The sequence below is a fragment of the Pristiophorus japonicus genome, chromosome 10, assembly GCF_044704955.1.
Source record: "Pristiophorus japonicus isolate sPriJap1 chromosome 10, sPriJap1.hap1, whole genome shotgun sequence".
NCBI lineage: Eukaryota > Metazoa > Chordata > Chondrichthyes > Pristiophoridae > Pristiophorus > Pristiophorus japonicus.
Genome location: NC_091986.1, coordinates 110,389,756 through 110,412,648, shown reverse-complemented (window position 1 = coordinate 110,412,648; position 22,893 = coordinate 110,389,756). Strand labels below are relative to the sequence as shown.

At 46.7% G+C, this 22,893-nt stretch overlaps 1 protein-coding gene across 1 annotated transcript in view; it reads right to left on the bottom strand.

Annotated features, from left to right (window-relative positions):
* LOC139274783 (NADPH oxidase 4) overlaps positions 1-22,893 on the bottom strand; it is a 242,819-nt gene that overhangs the window by 155,982 nt on the left and 63,944 nt on the right. Inside the window, exon 9 of the mRNA XM_070891470.1 lies at positions 67-271. Coding sequence (XP_070747571.1) covers positions 67-271 — 205 coding nt within the window. The remainder of the gene's footprint in view (positions 1-66; positions 272-22,893) is intronic.

Here is a 22,893-nt window from a genome sequence, read left to right as displayed (position 1 = left end):
ACCACCAAAAATAAAGGCAAAATTGGATTACAGATGTGTCAACCTGAACACCTACATTTTGCATACCTCTTGTAAATTAGACTGAAATTTTGGGGCCTCGGTGCAGACTCTCTCAAAGTTGTTTTCCATCCCAGGCTCTGGCTCAGCATAGCCTTCTGGAAATGGCTCTGCAGGATACTCTGGTACAGGGAAATCATCGATTAATGTTTTATTCGGGTCAATGCAGCCAGGAGGGTGTTCATCCAAATTCGCTTGATATTTCAACATGCCTCTGGAAGACAAGCAATTAGTACAAAGGTTTTTCCAAACATGTAGTGCACCTTGCATTTTATCAAAATCTCTCAAAAGCTTCTAAATTTATATTTGCGTCATCTCACGTTATCCCTCGTTTATTTTTAAAAACCAGTGAGTACTTCAGGACTGCCAGTTTTTGTATCAGTACTACTATATTCCAAAACAGAAACTTATCACATAAATTATATGAATTTTCTTTTCAAAAAACACACACATACACTTCATTGTTGTTACAAAATGCAAACAATCCTCACACTATATTCATTTGTGTTGGGAGAAAATGTTTGCATTACAAAGTTTAAAGCTACTGTGCATGCTTATGCAAAGTCAAAGCTTTTCCATATTATCAATTAAATATATTGGCAGTTCTTACTTCTCTGCACAATAGTTTTACCATTGATGTACAACTGCCAGATGCACCACATAGAATCCGGCATGCCAGCCTTTAATAAGGACAGAGAAGTGACTGCATTTGTCAAACATACCAATGCTTCTGATGAAGCACTGTCCAGATGTTCTCAGCCAAGGAAGTGTGGGAATACAAATTCCCAGCAAGACATTCATTTTTATATTAAAAATACACAACAGTGTTTTCGGTTCTTCCAAACAAACTCCACAGTGTGTCTGCAGAGGAGACAAAGTCGTGTCTGTAGGGGTAACCTATACTCAAAGAAATATTAGATTAAAGTTTAAAAAAACAGAAAAATAGCAAACCATTTCAATTTTACTTAGGAAGAGTACAGTTTTTTTTTTTGCATATGGCTTTCTTGGCTCCCATAGTAAAAGTATTCAAAGGATGCCTGTATCTCTAAGTATGGAGAAAATAACGTCCTTCAGATGACCATTGTTTTAAAATTCTATTAATAGGTTGTGCTTTTCAACCAAGAAACTAGAGAACTTTTTTGGTATTTACTTTTCTTCCGCACCCTCAAGATGATTATTTCCTTAGTGGAAAATGATAACATTGGTGCTGCTTACACTCCAGTGCCTTGCCCAGGTAACGATTATCTCTATGTCAGATTTGATAGTAAGTTTTCTTTCTCCAAGGTGATGCTTTTTCCACTTGAAGGTATTGGCTGGGGTACAACTCCATAGATACTGATTGCCTTCTAATACCTTGCCCACAGTGCAATTATTCATGTGTAATTCATGACAGGAGTGAGAGCAAGCTATTCAGCTGTGAAGTGCAACAGCCAAACCCAATCCCACACTCACCCAATGTCCAAACGTTTGCACTTCCAACAGAGATTGTGAGAACTCAAAGTGATTTTCCCTTTGCCAACCTAGGGGCACTGTGGATAATTGCAGTGTTCTAACACTGCCCTGACTGAGACTAACTAACTCAGCAGAGGGAAATCGAACCATTGCTTTGTGATCCAGATAGTAACATCTGAGCCAGAAATAAATAGACGTTCCTGTTCCTTTGCCTGGGTGTACTGGATCGCCTTGGTGCAATACACAGAGAAAAATATCACATGCCCACAGGGAATATCACATGCCCATTAAGACGCCTGCCCAATTTTCCATCCAGTTGGGCGTGCAAACCTTCTCACTTGATTATACTCTATTTGCAGTGAACCAATGCACTTAGACACACGAACAGGAAAAGCTGCCCCATAGTCTCTGGGAATGTTGGAAACTCCTGTATTTATTTGGAAGAATAGTGTAATGGAAACTGCGTATTTTAAACTATTCTGAGTAGGATTATATAAGTGTTTATACTTATGAAGAGGCTCATCCACTCCAGCCAAGTACTGACACCTATGCCCTTTTAATCTGTCTCTTGAATGTTTGAGGCATTCAATTCTTCTCAAATCCAAACATGAACCAAATAGCATTTTCCTTGGTCGGCTTTTAATATTTCATCCTATCTGTCTGTACTGGCACTGATAGCTCTGTGAAAAGGTTGCATTATCAGTCATATGTGCATTATATGTAGATGTTTAAATTCTATAATGCAATGAAACAAACATGTTTAGCGCAGAAAAATTTGGTGTACAAAGCAATAATGGATGCCGACTGCTAGGTGGAAATCATCCACTCTGAATTAAAATATATGGAGCCTAGAATTTTTCTTTTAATATATTCAATAGAAAGAAAAACATATTATGGCTCAGATTTTGCTGTACCAGGGTATCAAATCATGTCTGCCATTAGTTAGACTTGTCTGTGCACGTATAGGTTTTTAAACTTTTTGTGTAGCAAACTGTTGAGTGCGAGCTGATAAAGTAGCAGCGAGGGAAACAGGCCATCTGGGGCCCCGAGTAAACTGGGTAAGTAACTGTGTGTCTTCTTAACCCAATCAGATTGATGGATTGAGAAATAAACAAAGGAACGACGGAGAAGGAAGTGTAAATTAGAGTCGGTGAATTCAATGTCAAATCAGGTACAAAAGGAGAAATTTAAAAAAGAGAGGGAAAGAAATAAGAACAGAAAATGTTGGAAATATTCATCAGGTCAAGCAGCATCCGAGGAGAGAGAGAAACAGAATTAATGGCCGGAATTTTCACTTTGGAGTCGGGCGGATGCTTGTGGGCCGTGCAACGGGTCACCATCCTGAAGTTTAAAACAGCGCTTTCTGCCCTGCACATTTAACTGAATTGGATCAATTGAAACAGTCATGTGGGTTTCCCGACCAATTAAATGATGACTCGCTTTAAGCTCAGATATTTAAAGGAGCCTTGCACACATCACACTTGAAGGTTGTTGGAGGAGGCACACAGGTGGTTGGGAGAGATGGCTACTGTTATATATCAAAGATTTTTGTGAGGGTGCAAGGAAGGATGGAGTCACAGCACCAGAAGGCTGTGCCCAGGTTCTAGGATACCTCCTGAAAGTCCTGGTCCAGGGAGTCAGAGCACGGAGGGAGGTCCTAATCCCTGGTAGCAGCAGGAAGAGACCAGCCACTGAAACCAAGAAGACATGGCTGGAGATTGCCCAAGAAGTGAGCAGCAGTGGTGTTGTCAGCCGCTCCTGGATCCAGTGCCGCAAGAGAGTTAATGATCTCATGAGGTCAGGAAAGGTGAGTGTAATGCCACATTCAACTACACCCTGATGTGCCTGTCATCACAATCCCATCACTCTGCCTTCCCAAGCTTGCTCCTGCATATCACTCCTCACACCAACCTACCTTGCAGGTGTTATGTATGCAATAAATGTTCAAACTGTTCAAACAGTACTGTTTAACTCAAGGTACAACCTTGGCTCTGCTTTGTTTAGGTCTAAAGTGTCTGACTCTCAAAATGGCTGGCCTTTTATACCTGAGCAGCACCATGTGGGTGCTGCTCAGTGGCCTCCAACAATGATGCCACCTGGTGGCTACAAACAGAACCTACATACATGACAATACCCCCCTCTGAGATCTTATCACAGTCTTTCACAGGTGGAGATGGTCCGGTGCTTTGTGCTCCCGGGTTGACCATCTCAGTTCGATTCCAGCCTTGGGTGAGTGTGCGGGGTCTGTTGTGGCTGATGGCTGGATGACTGACTTGTTGGGGATGGCAGTGGCCATGTTAGGAATTGCAAGTCCATTTTTATTGAACAGGTCCGTGATGGAAATTCTGAGTTCACTGATGACCCTTGAGTCCTCTGAAGACTGCTGGTAGGTTGGTTGGTCATTGATGGTTTCTTCGTCCGACTGTTCTGGCTCATCTGTGTGCCTCAGCTTTGTCTGATCCACGTATTTCCTGCAAGTTTGCCCATTCTTGAGCTTAATAACGAATACTCTCTTGCCCTCCTTGGCCATGACTGTACCAGCGATCCATTTGGGACCCTGACCATAATTCAACACATATACAGGATCATTAACAGAAATCTCGCGTGACACAGTTGCGCGATTGTGGTACCCTTGTTGACTTTGTCTTCTGTATGCAACATGATTATTTAAATCCGGGTGTACTGGAGATAGCTTGGTCTTAAGACCTCTTTTCATCGTGAGTTCAGCAGGCGAGACCCCCAAGAATGTGAGGGGCCTTGTCCTCTAACTCAGTAGTATGCAGGACAAGCAGGTCTGCAGTGAACCTTGGGTTACTCTCTTCATGCTTTGCTTGATCATTTGTACTGCACGTTCTATCCACTTTGAATAAGCGTCCACCATCACTAAAAACATCTTACCCAGGAAGGGACCTGCAAAATCTACATGGATCCTGGACCAAGGTTTGGATGGCCACGACCACAGACTCAGCGGCGATTCTACTGGTGCTTTGCTGAGCTGCATGTAGGTGTTATACTGATGCACGCATGCTTCCAGCTCAGAATCAATTCCTGGCCACCATACATGGGACCTGGCGACGGCCTTCATCATCACTATACCAGGATAGTGTGCTGTGTAACTCATGCACAAACTTCTTTCTCCCTTTCTTGGGCATTACAACGCGATTGCCACACAATATGCAATCTGCATGAATAGACAGTTCATCCTTGCGACAAATGTACAGTTTGGCCTCCTCGCACATTTGCTTAGGTATGGCAGACCAATCCCCTTTGAGGATGCAACCCTTTACCACCGATAAAATCGGGTCCTGGCTGGTCCAGGTCTTAACTTGTTGAGCCATGACAGGGGTTTCTTCACTCTCAAAAGCATCCATGATTAACATTAGATCCACCGGTTGTGGCATTTCCACCTCCAGTGTGGGCAATGGCAACCGGCTCAAAGCATCGGCTCAATTCTCTGTGCCAGGTCTGTGGCGAATGACATAATCATAGGCAGATAATGTCAACGCCCACCTTTGGATGCGGGCCGAAGCGTTGGTATTAATACCTTTGCTCTTGGAAAACAATTAAATGTTATTCATTGAGCGGCTTGTGATCAGTCTCTAATTTAAACCTCAGACCGAACAGGCATTGATGCATCTTTTTAACACCGTACACACACGCTAAAGCTTCTTTTTCTACCATGCTATAAGCTTTTTCTGCTTTAGACAAACATTTGGATGCATATGCGACAGGTTTAAGTTTCCCCGATTCATTGACTTGTTGGAGTACGCAACCAATTCCATATAACTATGCATCACTGGCCAAAACTAAATGTTTACATGGTTCATAATGTATCAGCAGCTTGTTCGAGCAAAGCAGATTGGTAGCTTTCATGAAAGCTCTGTCTTGCGATGCGCCCCACACCCAGTTGATGCATTTTCTCAATAGCATGTACAGTGGTTCTAGTAAGGTGCTCAGTTTAGGTAGGAAGTTACCAAAGCAGTTGAGTAGACCCAGGAACGAACACAGCTCTGTCACATTATGTGGCTTGGGTGCATTCTTGATGGCCTTGGTTTTCACGTCAGTAGGAATAGGAAGAGTGGGAATAAACGGGTCCTTTTCAGAATGGCAGGCAGTGACTAGTGGGGTACCACAAGGTTCAGTGCTGGGACCCCAGCTATTTACAATATACATTAATGATTTAGACAAAGGAATTGAATATAATATCTCCAAGTTTGCAGATGACATTAAGCTGGGTGACAGTGTGAGCTGTGAGGAGGATGCTAAGAGGCTGCAGGGTGAATTGGACAGGTTAGGTGAGTGGGCAAATGCATGGCTGATGAAGTATAATGTAGATAAATGTAAGGTTATCCACTTTGGTGGCAAAAACAGGAAGGCAGAATATTATCTGAATGGTGACAGATTAGGAAAAGGGGAGGTGAAAGGAGACCTGGGTGTCACAGTACATCAGTCATTGAAAGTTGGCATGCAGGTACAGCAGGCGGTGAAGGCGGCAAATGGCATGCTGGCCTTCATAGCGAGGGGATTGGAGTAGAGGAGCAGGGAGGTCTTACTGCAGTTGTACAGGGTCTTGGTGAGACCACACCTTGAATATTTGTACAGTTTTGGTCTCTTAATCTGAGGAAAAACATTCTTGCTATTGAGGGAGTGCAGCGAAGGTTCACCAGACTGATCCTGGGATGGCAGGATTGACATAAGAAAGACTGGATCAACTAGGCTTATATTCACTGGCATTTAGAAGAATGAGAGGGGATCTCATAGAAACATATAAAATTCTGACGGGATTGGACAGGTTAGATGCGGGTAGAATGTTCCCGATGTTGGGGAAGTCCAGAACCAGGGGTCACAGTCTAAGGATAAGGGGTAAGCCATTTAGGACCGAGATGAGGAAAAACTTCACTCAGTGAATTGTGAACCTGTGGAATTCTCTGCCATAGAAAGTTGTTGAGGCCAGTTCATTAGATATATTCAAAGGGGAGTTAGATGCAGCCCTTACAGTTAAAGGGATCAAGGGGTATGGAGAGAAAGCAAGAATCGGGTACTGACATTGCATGACCAGCCATGATCATATTGAATGGTGGTGCAGGCTCAAAGGGTTGAATGGCCTACTCCTGCACCTATTTTCTATGTTTCTATGAAGCCATCAGCCGCGATTTTCCTCCCGAGGAATTCGACCTCCGGTGCCATGAAGACGCACTTTGTGCGTTTCAATCTGAGTCCCACTCTATCCAAACGCAGTAGAACCTCTTCCAGCTTGTTCAGATGTTCCTTGGAATCACGACCAGTGATCAGGATGTCATCTTGGAACACAACAGTTTTGGGAACAGACTTCAGTAGACTTTCCATATTCCTCTGGAATATTGCTGCACCAATGTTAATTCCGAAAGGGCACCAGTGGTAAATAAACAAACCTTTGTGCGTGCTAATGCACGTAAGTCTCTTCAACATCTCGACCAATTCCTGTGTCATATAGGCCGATGTCAAGTTCAGTTTTGTGAAAGACTTCCCCTCCAGCTAGCATTGCAAACAAGTCATCCGTCTTCAGTAATGGGTACTGATCTTGTTTTGAAACCCTGTTGATCGTAGCCTTGTAGTCTCCACAGATTCTGACTGTTATGGCTTTAGATGCTCTGATAATGACTCCACGAGGCAATGTATTGCACTTGAACTGTAGTGACGTTAGTCCATTTTTTGGGCCCAAGTTTTCACACGATAAAAAACGGGCGCCCCTCCGAGCTGGGCGCCCGTTTTTCGCGCCTAAAACGGCGCTGGAAAAAAAACGCGTGATTCTGGAGCGCCCTGCAGCTCCTTGTCTGTTTGGCGCGGCGCCCAGGGGGGCGGAGCCTACACTCGCGCCGATTTTGTAAGTGGGAGGGGGCGGGTACCATTTAAATTAGTTTTTTTCCTGCCGGCAACGCTGCACGTGTGCGTTGGAGCGTTCGCACAGTGTGAAGGAAACATTGGCACTCGGCCATTTTTGTAGTTCTTTGTAGCTGTTTAATTTTTGAACATTTTTTAATAAAAGCACATTGCCATCAGCACATCAGCACTGAGAAGGCTGCAGGAAGCCTCAGAAAGTTGAGGCAGCCGTTTCTCTCCCCCTCCCCGCCCGCCGTCGGGAACAAACGGCTGCCTCCTCCCCCCCCCGCGGGAACGAACGGTTTTCTCCTCCCCCCCCCCCCCCCCCCGCGGGAACGAACGGTTTTCTCCTTCTCCTTCTCCTCCCCCCCCCCCCCCCCCCCCCCGCGGGAACGAACGGTTTTCTCCTCCCCCCCCCGCGGGAACGAACGGTTTTCTCCTCCCCCCCCCCCTGCGGGAACGAACGGTTTTCTCCTCCCCCCCCCGCGGGAACGAACGGTTTTCTCCTCCCCCCCCCGCGGGAACGAACGGTTTTCTCCTCCCCTCCCCCCCCTGCGGGAACGAACGGTTTTCTCCTTCTCCTCCCCCCCCCCCCCCCCCCCCCCGCGGGAACGAACGGTTTTCTCCTCCCCCCCCCGCGGGAACGAACGGTTTTCTCCTCCCCCCCCCCTGCGGGAACGAACGGTTTTCTCCTCCCCCCCCCCCCGCGGGAACGAACGGTTTTCTCCTCCCCCCCCCCCCGCGGGAACGAACGGTTTTCTCCTCCCCCCCCCCTGCGGGAACGAACGGTTTTCTCCTCCCCTCCCCCCCCCCCGCGGGAACGAACGGCTTTCTCCTCCCCCCCCCCCACGGGAACGAACGGCTTTCTCCTCCCCCCCCCTGCGGGAACGAACGGCTTTCTCCTCCCCTCCCCCCCCCTGCGGGAACGAACGGCTTTCTCCTCCCCTCCCCCCCCCCCGCGGGAACGAACGGCTTTCTCCTCCCCCCCCCCCACGGGAACGAACGGCTTTCTCCTCCCCCCCCCTGCGGGAACGAACGGCTTTCTCCTCCCCTCCCCCCCCCCCGCGGGAACGAACGGCTTTCTCCTCCCCCCCCCCCACGGGAACGAACGGCTTTCTCCTCCCCCCCCCGCGGGAACGAACGGCTTTCTCCTCCCCTCCCCCCCCCTGCGGGAACGAACGGCTTTCTCCTCCCCCCCCCCTGCGGGAACGAACGGTTTTCTCCTCCCCTCCCCCCCCCCCCGCGGGAACGAACGGCTTTCTCCTCCCCCCCCCCCACGGGAACGAACGGCTTTCTCCTCCCCCCCCCTGCGGGAACGAACGGTTTTCTCCTCCCCCCCCCCCGCGGGAACGAACGGCTTTCTCCTCCCCCCCCCCCGCGGGAACGAACGGTTTTCTCCTCCCCCCCCCCCCCCCCCGCGGGAACGAACGGCTTTCTCCTCCCCCCCCCCCACGGGAACGAACGGTTTTCTCCTCCCCACCCCCACCCCGCCGCGGGAACGAACGCCTGCAGCATTCTCTCTGGCTGAAGCACTTTCACACAGGTAGGAAGATGGTTTATTTAATCTTTTCTTTGCTTATAAATATTTATTCAGGTTGGATTTATTTGTATAATATTTGTATAATTATTAAATAAGGATTTATTATAGAATTTACTGACTTCCCTTCCCCCCCCTCCCCCCCCCGCCCCCCACCTCGTTCTGGATGCCTAATTTGTAACCTGCGTCTGATTTTTTAATGTGTGGAACAGGTTTTTTCAGTTCGACAAAAATCTTCACTTGCTCCATTCTAAGTTAGTTTGGAGTACGTTTTCACTGTGGAAACTTTGAAATCAGGCGTCAGTGGCCGGACACGCCCCCTTTTGAAGAAAAAATTCTGTCCCACCTGACTAGAACGGCAGTAAAAAAAATGTGGAGAATTGCGATTTCTACGACAGTCCGTTCTCCACCAGTTGCTCCTAAAAATCAGGCGCATATCATGTGGAAACTTGAGCCCAATATAACTCCAGAGTGATGATCACACTTGGTGGCCTGCCTTTTATACTAGGCCTGGCATACCTGTACATGTAACCTACAAGTCTCCCACCGCAGTGCTCTCTGGTAGCACATCTTAGTGACCATACAGCTGGTGTACAAGCAGTAAACATGTCTGGATACATGACCTCACTCATTCCTCTCCCCCCCAAGTCCTTAGTGCAAATCGCCTTCATGCATTGACTGTGCTCTGGGCTTAGCTCTATCTGGTTGACCCTTGGAGGGTCGTTTCCATCTTGGGTGAGTAGGTGGTGTTTCATTGTCAGTAGAGGTGCTGGTGGTTTCTGTTTGTGAGTCCATGACCACTCCATTCTCTCCCCCCCCACATATAGATTATGCCGGTGGCTCATTACATTCAAGTCCAGAAAAAAAAAATTGCATTTACATCATTACATTTGTGGTATAGTTGTGAGGCAAGTACATTTGACTGGTGAGATAATTCTTGATACAAACTTGGAGTCAGTACTGGTGTCAGCACCAATGCATGAGGACAACTAGTTCCAGAACTGCTGGATGGTGTCCACTTAGTTTGGTGGCGGCGCCGTGCCCAGTGCTGGCAGTGAGAACCTGGTTGGCTCATTTTGCCTGCTCTTGGGGGCCTTTGCCGTTGCTCCTAGCATCGGGCAGGTTCACAGATGCCTGTGACCTCCTTGTCCTGACCTTACTCCCCGGGTCGTGCTGCTCCCTGAGGAGCAGTCGTCTAGCAGTACACAGGGAACTGCTGACTCGCTTGCCTGGGCATTATTTGGTTTGGGATCCTGTCTGGTCCCGGTCCCATTTGGGAGAACCGTTGCGGGTGACCCTTCGTTCCCAGGTGTAGCCTTGGTGGCAGTAGGGTCTGGGGGCTGCGCCTTAGCGCGGTTGCTCTTTCAGGCTCGTGGCGAATGGTGCCATCGGATGCCTGAGAGGTGAAGCCGACCAGGGACAGGTTATTGATACCGGTGCCATTGCCCTCCTGAGATTGCTTACTCTGCAGCTCGTCTATATTGGCTGTTTGTGGCCACACTCCGTGGTGCATCACTCTGGTCCCAGGGACGCAGGCTACAGCATTGGGTAGCCTGCTGGACCTGTGTGCTCCCAATGGGTGTTTGCCAGCTACATTATCTGAATACAGTTGAAATCCTACATCGCACAATGTTTCATTACTCATTTTGGATAAACTGTAGCTCCAATCGCAATCGCACGACTTTTCTTTGCTTATTACATGTAAAAAAAACTCTGATCATCAATTACAAGCTTTACATTTAACTCACAGTTTCTATTACATTGATTGAGAATGTGGCACTGTCCCTTTAAGAGTGGTGGGTTACTGGCTTCCTTTAAGAGAGCCTTGCTATCTTTACCCTAACCATCTTCTTCACTTGCTCCATCAGCACTGCACCTTGTGGTCTGGCCGCCGGCATCTTTTTCTTCAGCGCCTCGCCTCGTGATCTTTCTTCCATCCACGATGTCGACTGCTGTGATATTCTTCTCCCCAGGTTCTGCCACCGAAGCTGGGAAGTCACCTTTGGATCCGATTTTCTTCCTCTAGAGTCCTGCCACTGGAGCCTGGAAGTTCCGTTCGGGTCGTCTCAGCTGGATCATCTCCGCGCAGTCGTGCTGACCGGTCTGTGCCTCGGGTGCGATGTTGGTCGGCTCTCTGCTGCTGGATCCAACCTCAGGTGGGGGCTTTCTTTCCGCTGAGCGCGGGTGACGTCGATCGCTAGAGGGATGAAATCTTCCCAGCTCCAATCGATCTTTTCCATCCAACTTCTTCTGAGTAGCGTTGATCCTTCACCTGCAACAATCCACAGTGGTAACTTGTGCACCATGTCATCATGGTGTAACTTAACATTCGCACTACCAATGACTGGGATAAGTTCATTGGTAGAGGTGCGCAGCTTTGCCTGAACCGGGACCAACTTGGGTTGTTTAGCTTGATTGTCCCACAGCCTCTCAAAGGCTTCTTGATTCATCACTGACTGGCTCGCCCCCGTGACCACTTCCATGAACATAAGAACATGAGAATTAGGAACAGGAGTAGGCCATCTAGCCCCTCGAGCCTGCTCCGCCATTTAACAAGATCATGGCTGATCTGGCCGTGGACTCAGCTCCACTTACCCGCCTGCTCCCCGTAACCCCTATTTCCCTTATTGGTTAAAAATCTATCTACCTGTGACTTGAATACATTCAATGAGCTAGCCTCAACTGCTTCCTTGGGCAGAGAATTCCACAGATTCACAACCCTCTGGAAGAAATTCATTCTCAACTCGGTTTTAAATTGGCTCCCCCGTATTTTGAGGCTGTGCTCCCTAGTTCTAGTCTCCCCGACCAGTGGAAACAACCTCTCTGCCTCTATCTTGTCTATCCCTTTCATTATTTTAAATGTTTCTATAAGATCACCCCTCATCCTTCTGAACTCCAACGAGTAAAGACCCAGTCTACTCAATCTATCATTATAAGGTAACGCCCTCATCTCCGGAATCAGCCTCGTGAATCGTCTCTGTACCCCCTCCAAAGCTAGTATATCCTTCCTTAAGTAAGGTGACCAAAACTGCACGCAGTACTCCAGGTGCGGCCTCACCAATACCCTATACAGTTGCAGAAGGACCTCCCTGCTTTTGTACTCCATCCCTCTCGCAATGAAGGCCAACATTCCATTCGCCTTCCTGATTACCTGCTGCACCTGCAAACTAACTTATCACGCCCGGCAACCAAATTTTAATTTGATTTTACGTTTTAAAGTTTAATTTGTTTTAATTGCCGGTGCTTTTAGTGTCCCCTTCCCTTTTATAGGGGGCACTGGGGAAAAAAAGGTGATTTTAGTGTCCAAAAAAAAAAACCCCAAAAAAAAGAAAAACACAAAAAAAAAACACAAAAAAGGAAAAAAAAAAGGGCCTTGTAAATGTCTGCTGTGTCATCCAGGGCGGGTGGCACGGTTTAATGTTTTTTTATTTTACAGATAAACACAAAAAGAGTTTCATGCACAAGGATCCCCAGGTCCCTCTGCACCGCAGCATGTTGTAATTTCTCCCCATGCAAATAATATTTCCTTTTACTGTTTTCTTTCCCCCAAGGTGGATGACCTCACACTTTCCGACATTGTATTCCATCTGCCAAACCTTAGCCCATTCGCTTAACCTATCTAAATCTCTTTGCAGCCTCTCTGTGTCCTCTACACAACCCGCTTTCCCACTAATCTTTGTGCCATCTGAAAATTTTGTTACACTACACTCTGTCCCCTCTTCCAGGTCATCTATGTCTATTGTAAACAGTTGTGGTCGCAGCACCGATCCCTGTGGCACACCACTAACCACCGATTTCCAACCCGAAAAGGACCCATTTATCCCGACTCTCTGCTTTCTGTTAGCCAACCAATTCTCTATCCATGCTAATACATTTCCACTGACTCCGCATACCTTTATCTTCTGCAGTAACCTTTTGTGTGCCACCTTATCGAATGCCTTTTGAAAATCTAAATACACCACATCCATCAGTACACCTCTATCCACCATGCTCGTTATATCCTCAAAGAATTCCAGTACTTTAGTTAAACATGATTTCCCCTTCATGAATCCATGCTGCGTTTGCTTGATTGCACTATTCCTATCTAGATGTCCCGCTATTTCTTCCTTAATGATAGTTTCAAGCATTTTCCCCACTACAGATGTTAAACTAACCGGCCTATAGTTACCTCCCTTTTGTCTGCCCCCTTTTTTTTTTTAAAAACAGAGGTGTTACATTAGCTGCTTTCCAATCCGCTGGTACCTCCCCAGAGTCCAGAGAATTTTGGTAGATTAGAACGAATGCATCTGCTATAACTTCCGCCATCTCTTTTAATACCCTGGGATGCATTTCATCAGGACCAGGGGACTTGTCTACCTTGAGTCCCATTAGCCTGTCCAGCACTACCCCCCTAGTGATAGTGATTGTCTCAAGGTCCTCCCTTTCCACATTCCTGTGACCAGCAATTTTTGGCATGGTTTTTGTGTTTTCCACTGTGAAGACCGAAGCAAAATAATTGTTTACGGTCTCAGCCATTTCAACATTTCCCATTATTAAATCGCCCTTCTCATCTTCTAAGGGACCAACATTTACTTTAGTCACTCTTTTCCGTTTTATATATCTGTAAAAGCTTTTACTATCCGTTTTTATGTTTTGCGCAGGTTTACTTTCGTAATCTATCTTTCCTTTCTTTATTGCTTTCCTAGTCATTCTTTGCTGTCGTTTAAAATTTTCCCACTCTTCTATTTTCCCACTAACCTTGGCCACTTATACGCATTGGTTTTTAATTTGATACTCCCCTTTATTTCCTTGGTTATCCACGGCTGGTTATCCCTTCTCTTACCGCCCTTCTTTTTCACTGGAATATATTTTTGTTGAGCACTACGAAAGAGCTCCTTAAAAGTCCTCCACTGTTCCTCAATTGTGCCACCGTTTAGTCTGTTTCCAGTCTACTTTAGCCAACTCTGCCCTCATCCCACTGTAGTCCCCTTTGTTTAAGCATAGTACGCTCGTTTGAGACATTACTTCCTCATCCTCAATCTGTATTACAAATTCAACCATACTGTGATCACTCATTCCAAGAGGATCTTTTACTCGGAGATCGTTTATTCTTCCTGTCTCATTACACAGGACCAGATCTAAGATAGCTTGCTCCCTTGTAGGTTCTGTAACATGAAGACTGGAACGGTGTTTATCTCGACTTCCATCCTCAACGGGGAACACTCGGTGGTGCAGGTAAACATACCATACACCCCATCGTGGGGCTGAGCTGCCTCTCTGACCATCTCTTCATAATCCATGCTGGATTCATGGCCATCTGCAGACTCTTCATTAACACAGCGAGTCATATTTCTTTTACACATTCGTTGGAGGTGGCCCTTTGTGCTGCCGCCTTTACACACAGTCCTTAAAACGGCACTGATGAACCCTGTGATTCCCTCCGCAACGCCAGCATGCTGCTACTCGATCAGCCCCCCTCGGCGGACTTTGAGTTAAGTGACTCGGGGACCTGTTTGCTCTCCCCTGAGGAGATTCACATTCTACAGTCCAGCCTCTAAAGGGCACCAGTCTGTGTACAGTACATGCCGGGTTTGAGTCCTGAGGATGAAGTCATCTGCCTAGAGCCGCAGGTCGAGGTCATGAATGCCTGGCTCATGGTGATGGCCTTCTGCAGTGTGACTGTGGTATCCGCAGATAGTAGCCTGTGAAGAAGGCCCTCATGGCCGATTCCGATGACAAAGATATCCCGCAGCACTTCGGTGAGGTGGTCGCCGAAATCACACGATGCCGCCAGCCTCCTGAGGTCTGCAGCATATTTCGCAATTTCCTGGCCTTCGGGCCGTCAGTGGGTATAAAACCGGTGTCTGGCTGTGAGGATGCTCTCTTTGGGCTGGAGTTGTTCTTGCATCAGCGTTACAAGCTCCTCGTACGTCTTGGTCATTGTCTTCGCTGGTGCCAGCAAGTCCCTGATGAGGCCATAGATGGTGGGCCCACAACTGGTGAGCAGGATAGCTCTGCGCTTATCAGCCAGTGTGGCCGGATCATTGCCTGCCAGGTCGTTTGCTGTGAAGAAATGGTCGAGCCTCTCCGCAAAGGTGTCCCAATCATCACCATCTGCGAACTGCTGCAATGTACCAAGGTTAGCCACTTTCGCATAAAAGTCCGTAATCTCGTAGCCAATTGTTATGTCTTTAGATGCTCTGATAATGACTCCACGAGCCAATGTATTATACTTGAACTGTAGTGACCTTAATCCATTTAATATAACTCCAGAGTGATGGTCACACATAGTGGCCTGCCTTTTATACTAGGCCTGGCACACCTGTACAGCTAACCTACAAGTCTTCCACTGCAATGCGCTCTGGTGGCTCAACTTAGTGACCATACAGCTGGTGTACAACATGTCTGGATACATGACACTGATTGTGCTATCTTCCTCCGATGACAACGCCTTTATGTCGTTCCAGTCACATCTGATTTTCTCCAACCAGCTCCTGCCGAGCAGCGCTGGGCCATTGCCTGGAACAATCCACAGCAGTAACTCGTAAACCGCACCTTTATCTGACACGTTAACTTGTGCACTGCCAATCACCTTAATCAGTTCTTTGGTGTACGTGCGCAGCTTGGCATTAACAGGGCTGAGCCTGGGCCTCACAGTCTTAGTATCCCACAGCTTATTAAATGCCCTGTCGTTCATGATCGATTGACTCAACCCCGTGTCCATTTCCATCGATACCGGTATCCCATTAAACTTCACATTAATCAAAATTGGTTTACTCTTGATTATGAAGGAATACAGTCCATACACTTCTTCCTCTGGCATCTCGGATTGCGTATCCGGATCCGCGCTAATCTGACTCTCATCCTCCACATGGTGTGTCGCTTGCTCATCTGCAACACTTGCGTTGGAGATGCCCCACTCTCAGACAGCCTTTGCAACTATATTGCTTAAATCGGCACTGCTGGTGCCGATGTTTTCCCCACAGTGCCAACACGGAGAAGTCGGATACATTCGCGCTGGCAGACTTTGGGCAGCCACAGGTTTCGCGAACGCAGTCGGATAGGCCTTGCCATGTGCCGCTCTGCCTAACGGCGAATCAATCGCATTTACAGTACTTGCCAAGGTTTGGTTCTTCACCGATATTTGCTTTAAACTCCTGCCTGTCATCATACATGATTGAGCGATCTGGATGGCCCTTTTTAAATCCAACTCCTCCACCGCCAGAAGTTTGCGCAGGATCACCTCGTGGTTGATACCGATAACAAAGAAGTCCCGCCAACACCGTCCCGAACTTGCACAGTCCTGCTAGACGTCGCAGGTCGGCAACGAATTCCGCCGCGCTCTGGCCCTCTGATCGAATGTGTATAAGACCTGTATGTCGAGATGATGATGGCGTCGTCTGGCTTGAGGTGCTCCCATACCAATGTACACAACTCCTCGTACGTTTTTTCTGTTGGATCACTAGACATGAGTAGATTCTTTATCAGAACGTAGATCTTTGAACCGCACACAGTGAGGAACACGGCCCGGCACCAATCTGCATCGTCGACCCCCTTCATTTTGTTGGCCACGAAGTACTGGTTCAAATGGCTCAAAGTCTGCCCAATCTTCTCCCTCCACGAATCACTCCAAAAATCCGTTCGTGCTCATTTTGCAAACAAGGTTCTTGTATTCTCGTCGCCAAATGTTATGTATGCAATAAAGTTTCAAACTGTGTACTGTTTAACTAAGCAAAGTACAATCTTGGCTCTGCTTTATTTAGGCCCAAAGTGCCTGACTCTCAAAATGGCTGGCCTTTTATACCTGAGCAGCACCATGTGCGCGCTGCTCAGTGGCCTCCAACAATGACGCCATCTGGTGGCTACAAACAGAATGTACATACATGACAGCAGGTGCACCCATCCCTCTCTGTCTGTGCACCTACTCACATCCCCATCTGACTAACCACCACTGACAATCACCCTTATCATAATGCAATCTTACAATATAACACCACAGAAGGAGGCCATTTGGCAAAATCATTCCACTCCCTTATTGTCACCCTCTACATATGTAGCCCATCTCCTAGGGAATTTTGGAAGATCACAACCAATGCATCCACTATCTCTGCAGCTTCCTCTTTTAAAACCCTAGGATGTCGGCCATCTGGTCCAAGGGATTTGTTAACCTTTCAGTGGCTCAGCAGAAAAGTTCCTCACACATTGTGGCAAAGGAAAATGCAGTTAGCTGATCTCATCCAATGGCGCACTAGACATGCAAAGGTGTTTTACTTAACACCTTGAATGTTAGATTAATCAGTAGATTAAGTAAGGATTTCCCTAAGTGCTGTATTATAGCTCATCATGGCTCAGGAGGAGATCTCAAATGTATTGACTGGAAGACAAAATAGGGCATCTGTCCCAAATATTGATTCACATGTACCTGGGAGACCTGCTGGATGCCAACTTTACCCTGGGCACAGTGCTTTGGGGCTGCACTGAACACTTGCAAGATTGATTTTCAATCTGTGAGGTGAATTTGTGGCAAAGAGAAGGAAATGATTGAAGGGTGGAAGGCTGCCGCCTATTCCAACAATGGTGTCTGGTGTCTATCAACTGAGGGTTCAATCCTGCTCTTGACGGTTGCCTAATGATCAACTAAGGACTATACTCCTTGCGAGAGGGAGAGGTAAACAGGGTCTTTTGGGGTAGACATTACTCCAACATGACAAGTTGGAAATGGAAAAGCAGAACCAAGTCAATATCGTGGTAATCCAATATATGAGCCAGACAGGTTCACAGTAGCCTAAGCCACAGTTGATTGTCTAACCATCCAGGTGGCCGGGCTTACTAATGGAACTTGGGAGAGGTACATTGATCACTAGGGTCTGTAAAATCAATGTCTTAATGGGTAGAATAGTTCTGGCCAGATAAGTAAGTCAAAGCTTACCAGTGTTCTGGTAGGCTACACGGCTTACGCTGGTTAAATTCCATCAATCCTCTTGCGCACAAAAGGGGGTTCCTATGCCTTGGCTGCTGTCAATCTATGTGGATGATACATTTCGGCCTCCTCCTGAGGTTCGCACCATCACAGAAGACAGTCTTCAGCCAATCAGATTCACTTCATGTGCTATCAACAAAGGACTGAGAGCACTGGATACAACAAAGGCTTTTGGTCCCAACAACATCCCGACTGTCGTGAAGACTGATGCTCCAAACTAACCACATCTCTAGTCAAGCTGTTCCAGGGCAGCTATTCCCAGCTGTCATTGGGAAAATGTTGGAGTCCATTATTAAGGAAGCAGTAGCAGGACATTTGGAAAATCATAATGTAGTCAAGCAGAGTCAGCATAGTTTTATGAAAGGGAAATTATGTTTGACAAATTTGATGGAGTTCTTTGAGGCTGTAACGAGCAGGGTGGATAAGGGGAACCAGTGATGTGGTTTATTTGGATTTCCAGAAGGTATTCGATAATGTGCCACGTAGAAGGTTACTATACATGATAAGAGCTCACGCGGTTGTGGGTAATATATTAGCATGGATAGAGGATTGGCTAACGAACAGAAAACAGAGAATCGGGATAAATGGGTCATTTTCCAATTGGTAAGTGGTAACTATTGGGGTGCCACATGGATTGGTGCTGGGGCCTCAACTATTTACAATCTATATTAATGAATTGGATGAAGAGACCGAGTGTAATGTATCCAAATTTGCTGATGATACAAACATGGGTGGGAAAGCAAGTTGTGAGTAGGACACAAAGAATCTGCAAAGAGATAGACAGGCTACGTGAGTGGGCAAACATTTGGCAGATGCAGTGTCATGTGGGAAAGTGTGAGGTTATCCACTTTGGTGGGAAAAATAAAAAAGCCAATTATTATTTAAATGAAGAGAGATCACAAAATGCTGCAGTATAGAGGAACCTTGTGCATGAAACACAAATAGTTAATATGCAGGTACAGTAAGTAATCAGGAAGGCAAATGGAATGCTGGCCTTTATTGCAAGGACTGTGGAGTAGAAAAGCAGAGAAGTCCTGCTGCAACTGCACAGGGTATTGGTGAGACCACAGCTAGAGTACTGTGTACAGTTTTGGTCTTCTTAAATAAGGAAGGATATACTTGCATTGGAGGCAGTTTAGAGGAGGTTTACTAGGTTGATTCCTGAGATTAACTTGTGAAGAACAGTTGAGCATGTTGGGCCTATACTCATTGAAGTTTAGAAGAATGAGAGGTGATCTTACTGAAACATAAAATATACTGAGGGGGCTCGACAAGGTAGATACAAAGAGGATGTTTCCACGCGTGGGGGAATAATTTAAGAATAAGGGGTCGCCAATTTAGAACTGAGATGAGGAGGAATTTCTTCTATCAGAGGGTTGTAAATCTGTGGAAGTCTCTGCCAGAGAACTGTGGAGGGTGGGTTATTGAATAAATTTACCGTGGAGATACAGATTTTTGAACAATAAGGGAAGAGGAGCTGAGCAGATCAGATCAGCCATGATCTTATTAAATGGTGGAGCAGAGTCGAGGGGACAAATGGCCTACCCCTGCTCCTAATTCTTATGTTCTTATGTTCTCATAACACTGGCATCTAACCAACAAAGTGGAAAATTGCCCAGGTATGTCCTGTCCGCAAAAAGCAGGACAAATCCAATCCGGCCAATTACCGCCCCATCAGTCTACTCTCAATCATCAGCAATGCTACGGAAGGGGTTGTCAATAGCACTACCAAGCGGCACTTACTCACCAATAACCTGTTCACCGATGCTCAGTTTGAGTTCCACCAGGACCACATAGTTCCAGACCTCATTGCAGCCTTGGTCCAATATGGATAAAAGAGCTGAATTCCAGAGGGGAGGTGAGAGTGACTGCCCTTGACATCTTGGCTGCATTTGACCGAGTGTGGCATCAAGGAGCCCCTAGTAAATTTGGTCAATTGGAATCGGGGAAAACATTCCACTGGCTAGGGTCATACCAAGCACAATAGATGATGATTGCGGTTGTTGGAGGCCCATCATCTCAGCTCCAGGACATCATTGCAGGATTTCCTCAGGGCAGTGTCCTACGCCCCACCATCTTCAGCTGCTACATCAATGACTTTTTCTCCACCATGAGGTCAGAAGTGGGGATGTTCGCTGATGATTGCAGTGTTCAGTTCCTTTCGCAACTCCTCAGATAATGAAGCAGTCCGTGCTTGCATGCAGCAAAACGTGGACAACATTCAGGCTTGGGTGGATAAGTGGCACGTATTTGCACTACACAAGTGAACTGAAACTTAACTGGACCAGCCACATAAATACTGTGGCTATAACAGCAGGCTGGGTATTCTCCAGCGTGTGACTCCCCAAAGCCTTTTCACCATCAACAATGCACGTCAGGAGACTGATGGAATACTCTCCACTTGCCTGGATGGGTGCAGCTCCAACAACATTCAAGAAGCTCAACACGATCCAGGACAAAGCAGCTCGCTTGATTGGCATCCCATCCACCACCTTAAACATTCACTCCCTCCACCACCGGCACACCATGGCTGCACTGTGTACCATCTACAAGCTGCACGGCAGCAGCTCACCAAGGCTTCTTCAACAGCACCTCCCAAACCTGTGACCTCTGCCTGTGAAGGCCAAGAACAGCAGGCATATGGGAACACCATCACCTCCAAGTCAAACACCATCCTGACCTGGAAATATATCACCGTACCTGCATCATCGTTGGGTCAAAGTCCTGGAACTCCCTCCCTAACAGCACTATGGGAGTACCTTCATCACACAGACTACAGTGGTTCAAGAAGATGGCTCGTCACTACCTTCCCAAGGGCAATGAGGGATGGGCCTTGCCAGTGATGCCCACACCCGTGAAAGAAAAAAGAAAATGTCTACATTTTCTACACTACAGGGAAAGATGTGCACTCAAAATTGGACAAACAAAAATTCTACCGATGTGGATTTTGAAAAAGTTAATTTTGGATACAAACATAAGAACATAAGAAATAGGAGCAGGAGTAGGCCATTTGGCCCCTCAAGCCTGCTCCACCATTTAATAAGATCATGGCTGATCTGATCATGGACTCAGCTCCACTTCCTAACGCTCCCCATAACCCCTTATTGCTCAAAAATCTGTCTATCTCCGCCTTAAATATATTCAATGACCCAGACTCCACAGCTCTCTGGGGCAGAGAATTCCATAGATTTACAACCCTCTGAGAGAAGAAATTCATCCTCACCTCAATTTTAAATGGGTGGCCCCTTATTCTGAGACTATGGGCACAATTTTCCCCAACCCCTTTTTTCAGCGCACTTACCCTAAATGCGCCGACTCTGCGCGCTGGAAACGGCGCCGAAAAAAAGTGGCCCCATCCTGCCCGCTATGCCGAGTCTCCGGTGTCCCAGCATGGCGTACGTAGTGCAGTGGGGGGCAGAACAACAGCGCAGCACAGAAAACACTGCCGGCAGCTGCGCGCATGTGCAGTGGTGTCTGTGCGCATGCTCCTCGCCCTCCCAGCGTGTCCTATGGGCTGTGAACAGGACCCAATGCTCGCAGGCCCTATCCCCGGCCGAGTGGCCTCCTGCACCGGCCGGTCGGCCCACTGACTTCCTGGGCCGAGGTCGGACCCGAGTTTTATTTTTTATTTATTGATGGTTGTGCTTTGTTTAGTGAGGAGAGTTTTGATTTGTGGGGGAGGGGGGGGGGGCGGGGGGCGACAGGATTTAAAAAAAAAATTGTTTCTGGCATAAAATTAGGACTTCTATTTTTTAGTTGTTATTGATTGATTGCTTATTACTTTGTAAGTCTTGGTGCAGGTCCTCAGCTTCCTTCTATTTTTTGTTTGTTATTGAATGTTTATTTTTGTGCTTTGTAAGTCTTGGTGCTTTAAATGTACTAACCTGCGCTGAATTTTTAACTGCCCACAATGTATTTCAGAGCGGGCCACATACACTGACCTAACTCGATTTGGAGTAAGTTTTAGCTGGCCAAAGTGGCATAAATGGCCAAAACTGGTGTAAGTGGCTGGGAACGCCCTCTTTTGGAAAAAAAACTCAACTAAAAAAAAAAATCGTACCCAAGTTACTCTGGAGCAAGTTTATTGGGGAAAATGGCGTGTTTTAACTTACGCCAGAAAAACCAACTTACTCCAAGCAAGTCATGGCCAAAATTGGGCCCAAACTCCCCTAATTTTAGTTTCCCCTATGAGTGGAACTATCCTCTCTGCAGCCACCTTGTCGAGCCCCCTCATTATCTTATATGTTTCGCTAAGATCACCTCTTATTCTTCTGAACTCCAATGAGTATAGGCCCAAACTACTCAACCTATCTTCATAAGTCAACCCCTTCATATCCGGAATCAACCTAAACCTTCTCTGAGCAGTCTCCAATGCTAACATTCTTAAATAAGGAGACCAAAACTGTACGCAGTACTCCAGGTGTGGCCTCACCGATGACCTGTACAGTTGTAGCAGAACATCTGTTTTTATACTGTATCCCCCTTGCAATAAAGGCCAACATTCCATTTGCCTTCCTGATTACCTGCTGTACCTGCATACTAACTTTTTGTGTTTCATGCAAAGGACCCACAGGTCTCTCTGTACTGCATCACTTGGCAATTTTTCTCCATTTAAATTATAATTTGCTTTTCTATTTTTCTGCCAAAGTGGATAACCTCATATTTTCCCACATTATACTCCATCTGCCAAATGTTTGCCCATCACTTAGCCTGTCTATATCCCTTTGCAGATTTTTTGGGTCCTCCTCATAATTTGCTTTCCCACCCATCTTTGAATCATCAGCAAACTTGATTACATTACATAATGGGTGTCCATGTAAGTGAGACAACTGACTGACTAGAAAATATGCTCAACATCTCTGGACTAAGAAAGTAGTCAACTGAGATTCCTAGTCACTATTCTGTAATGCCAGTTGTGAATATATGTGTGTGGAGATATTGTGAGGACAGCACCAGACTCAGCTCTAATGTCACTCACAATTGAACAATCTGTTGACACTTCCTACATAGGTTCATACATAAAGAATAT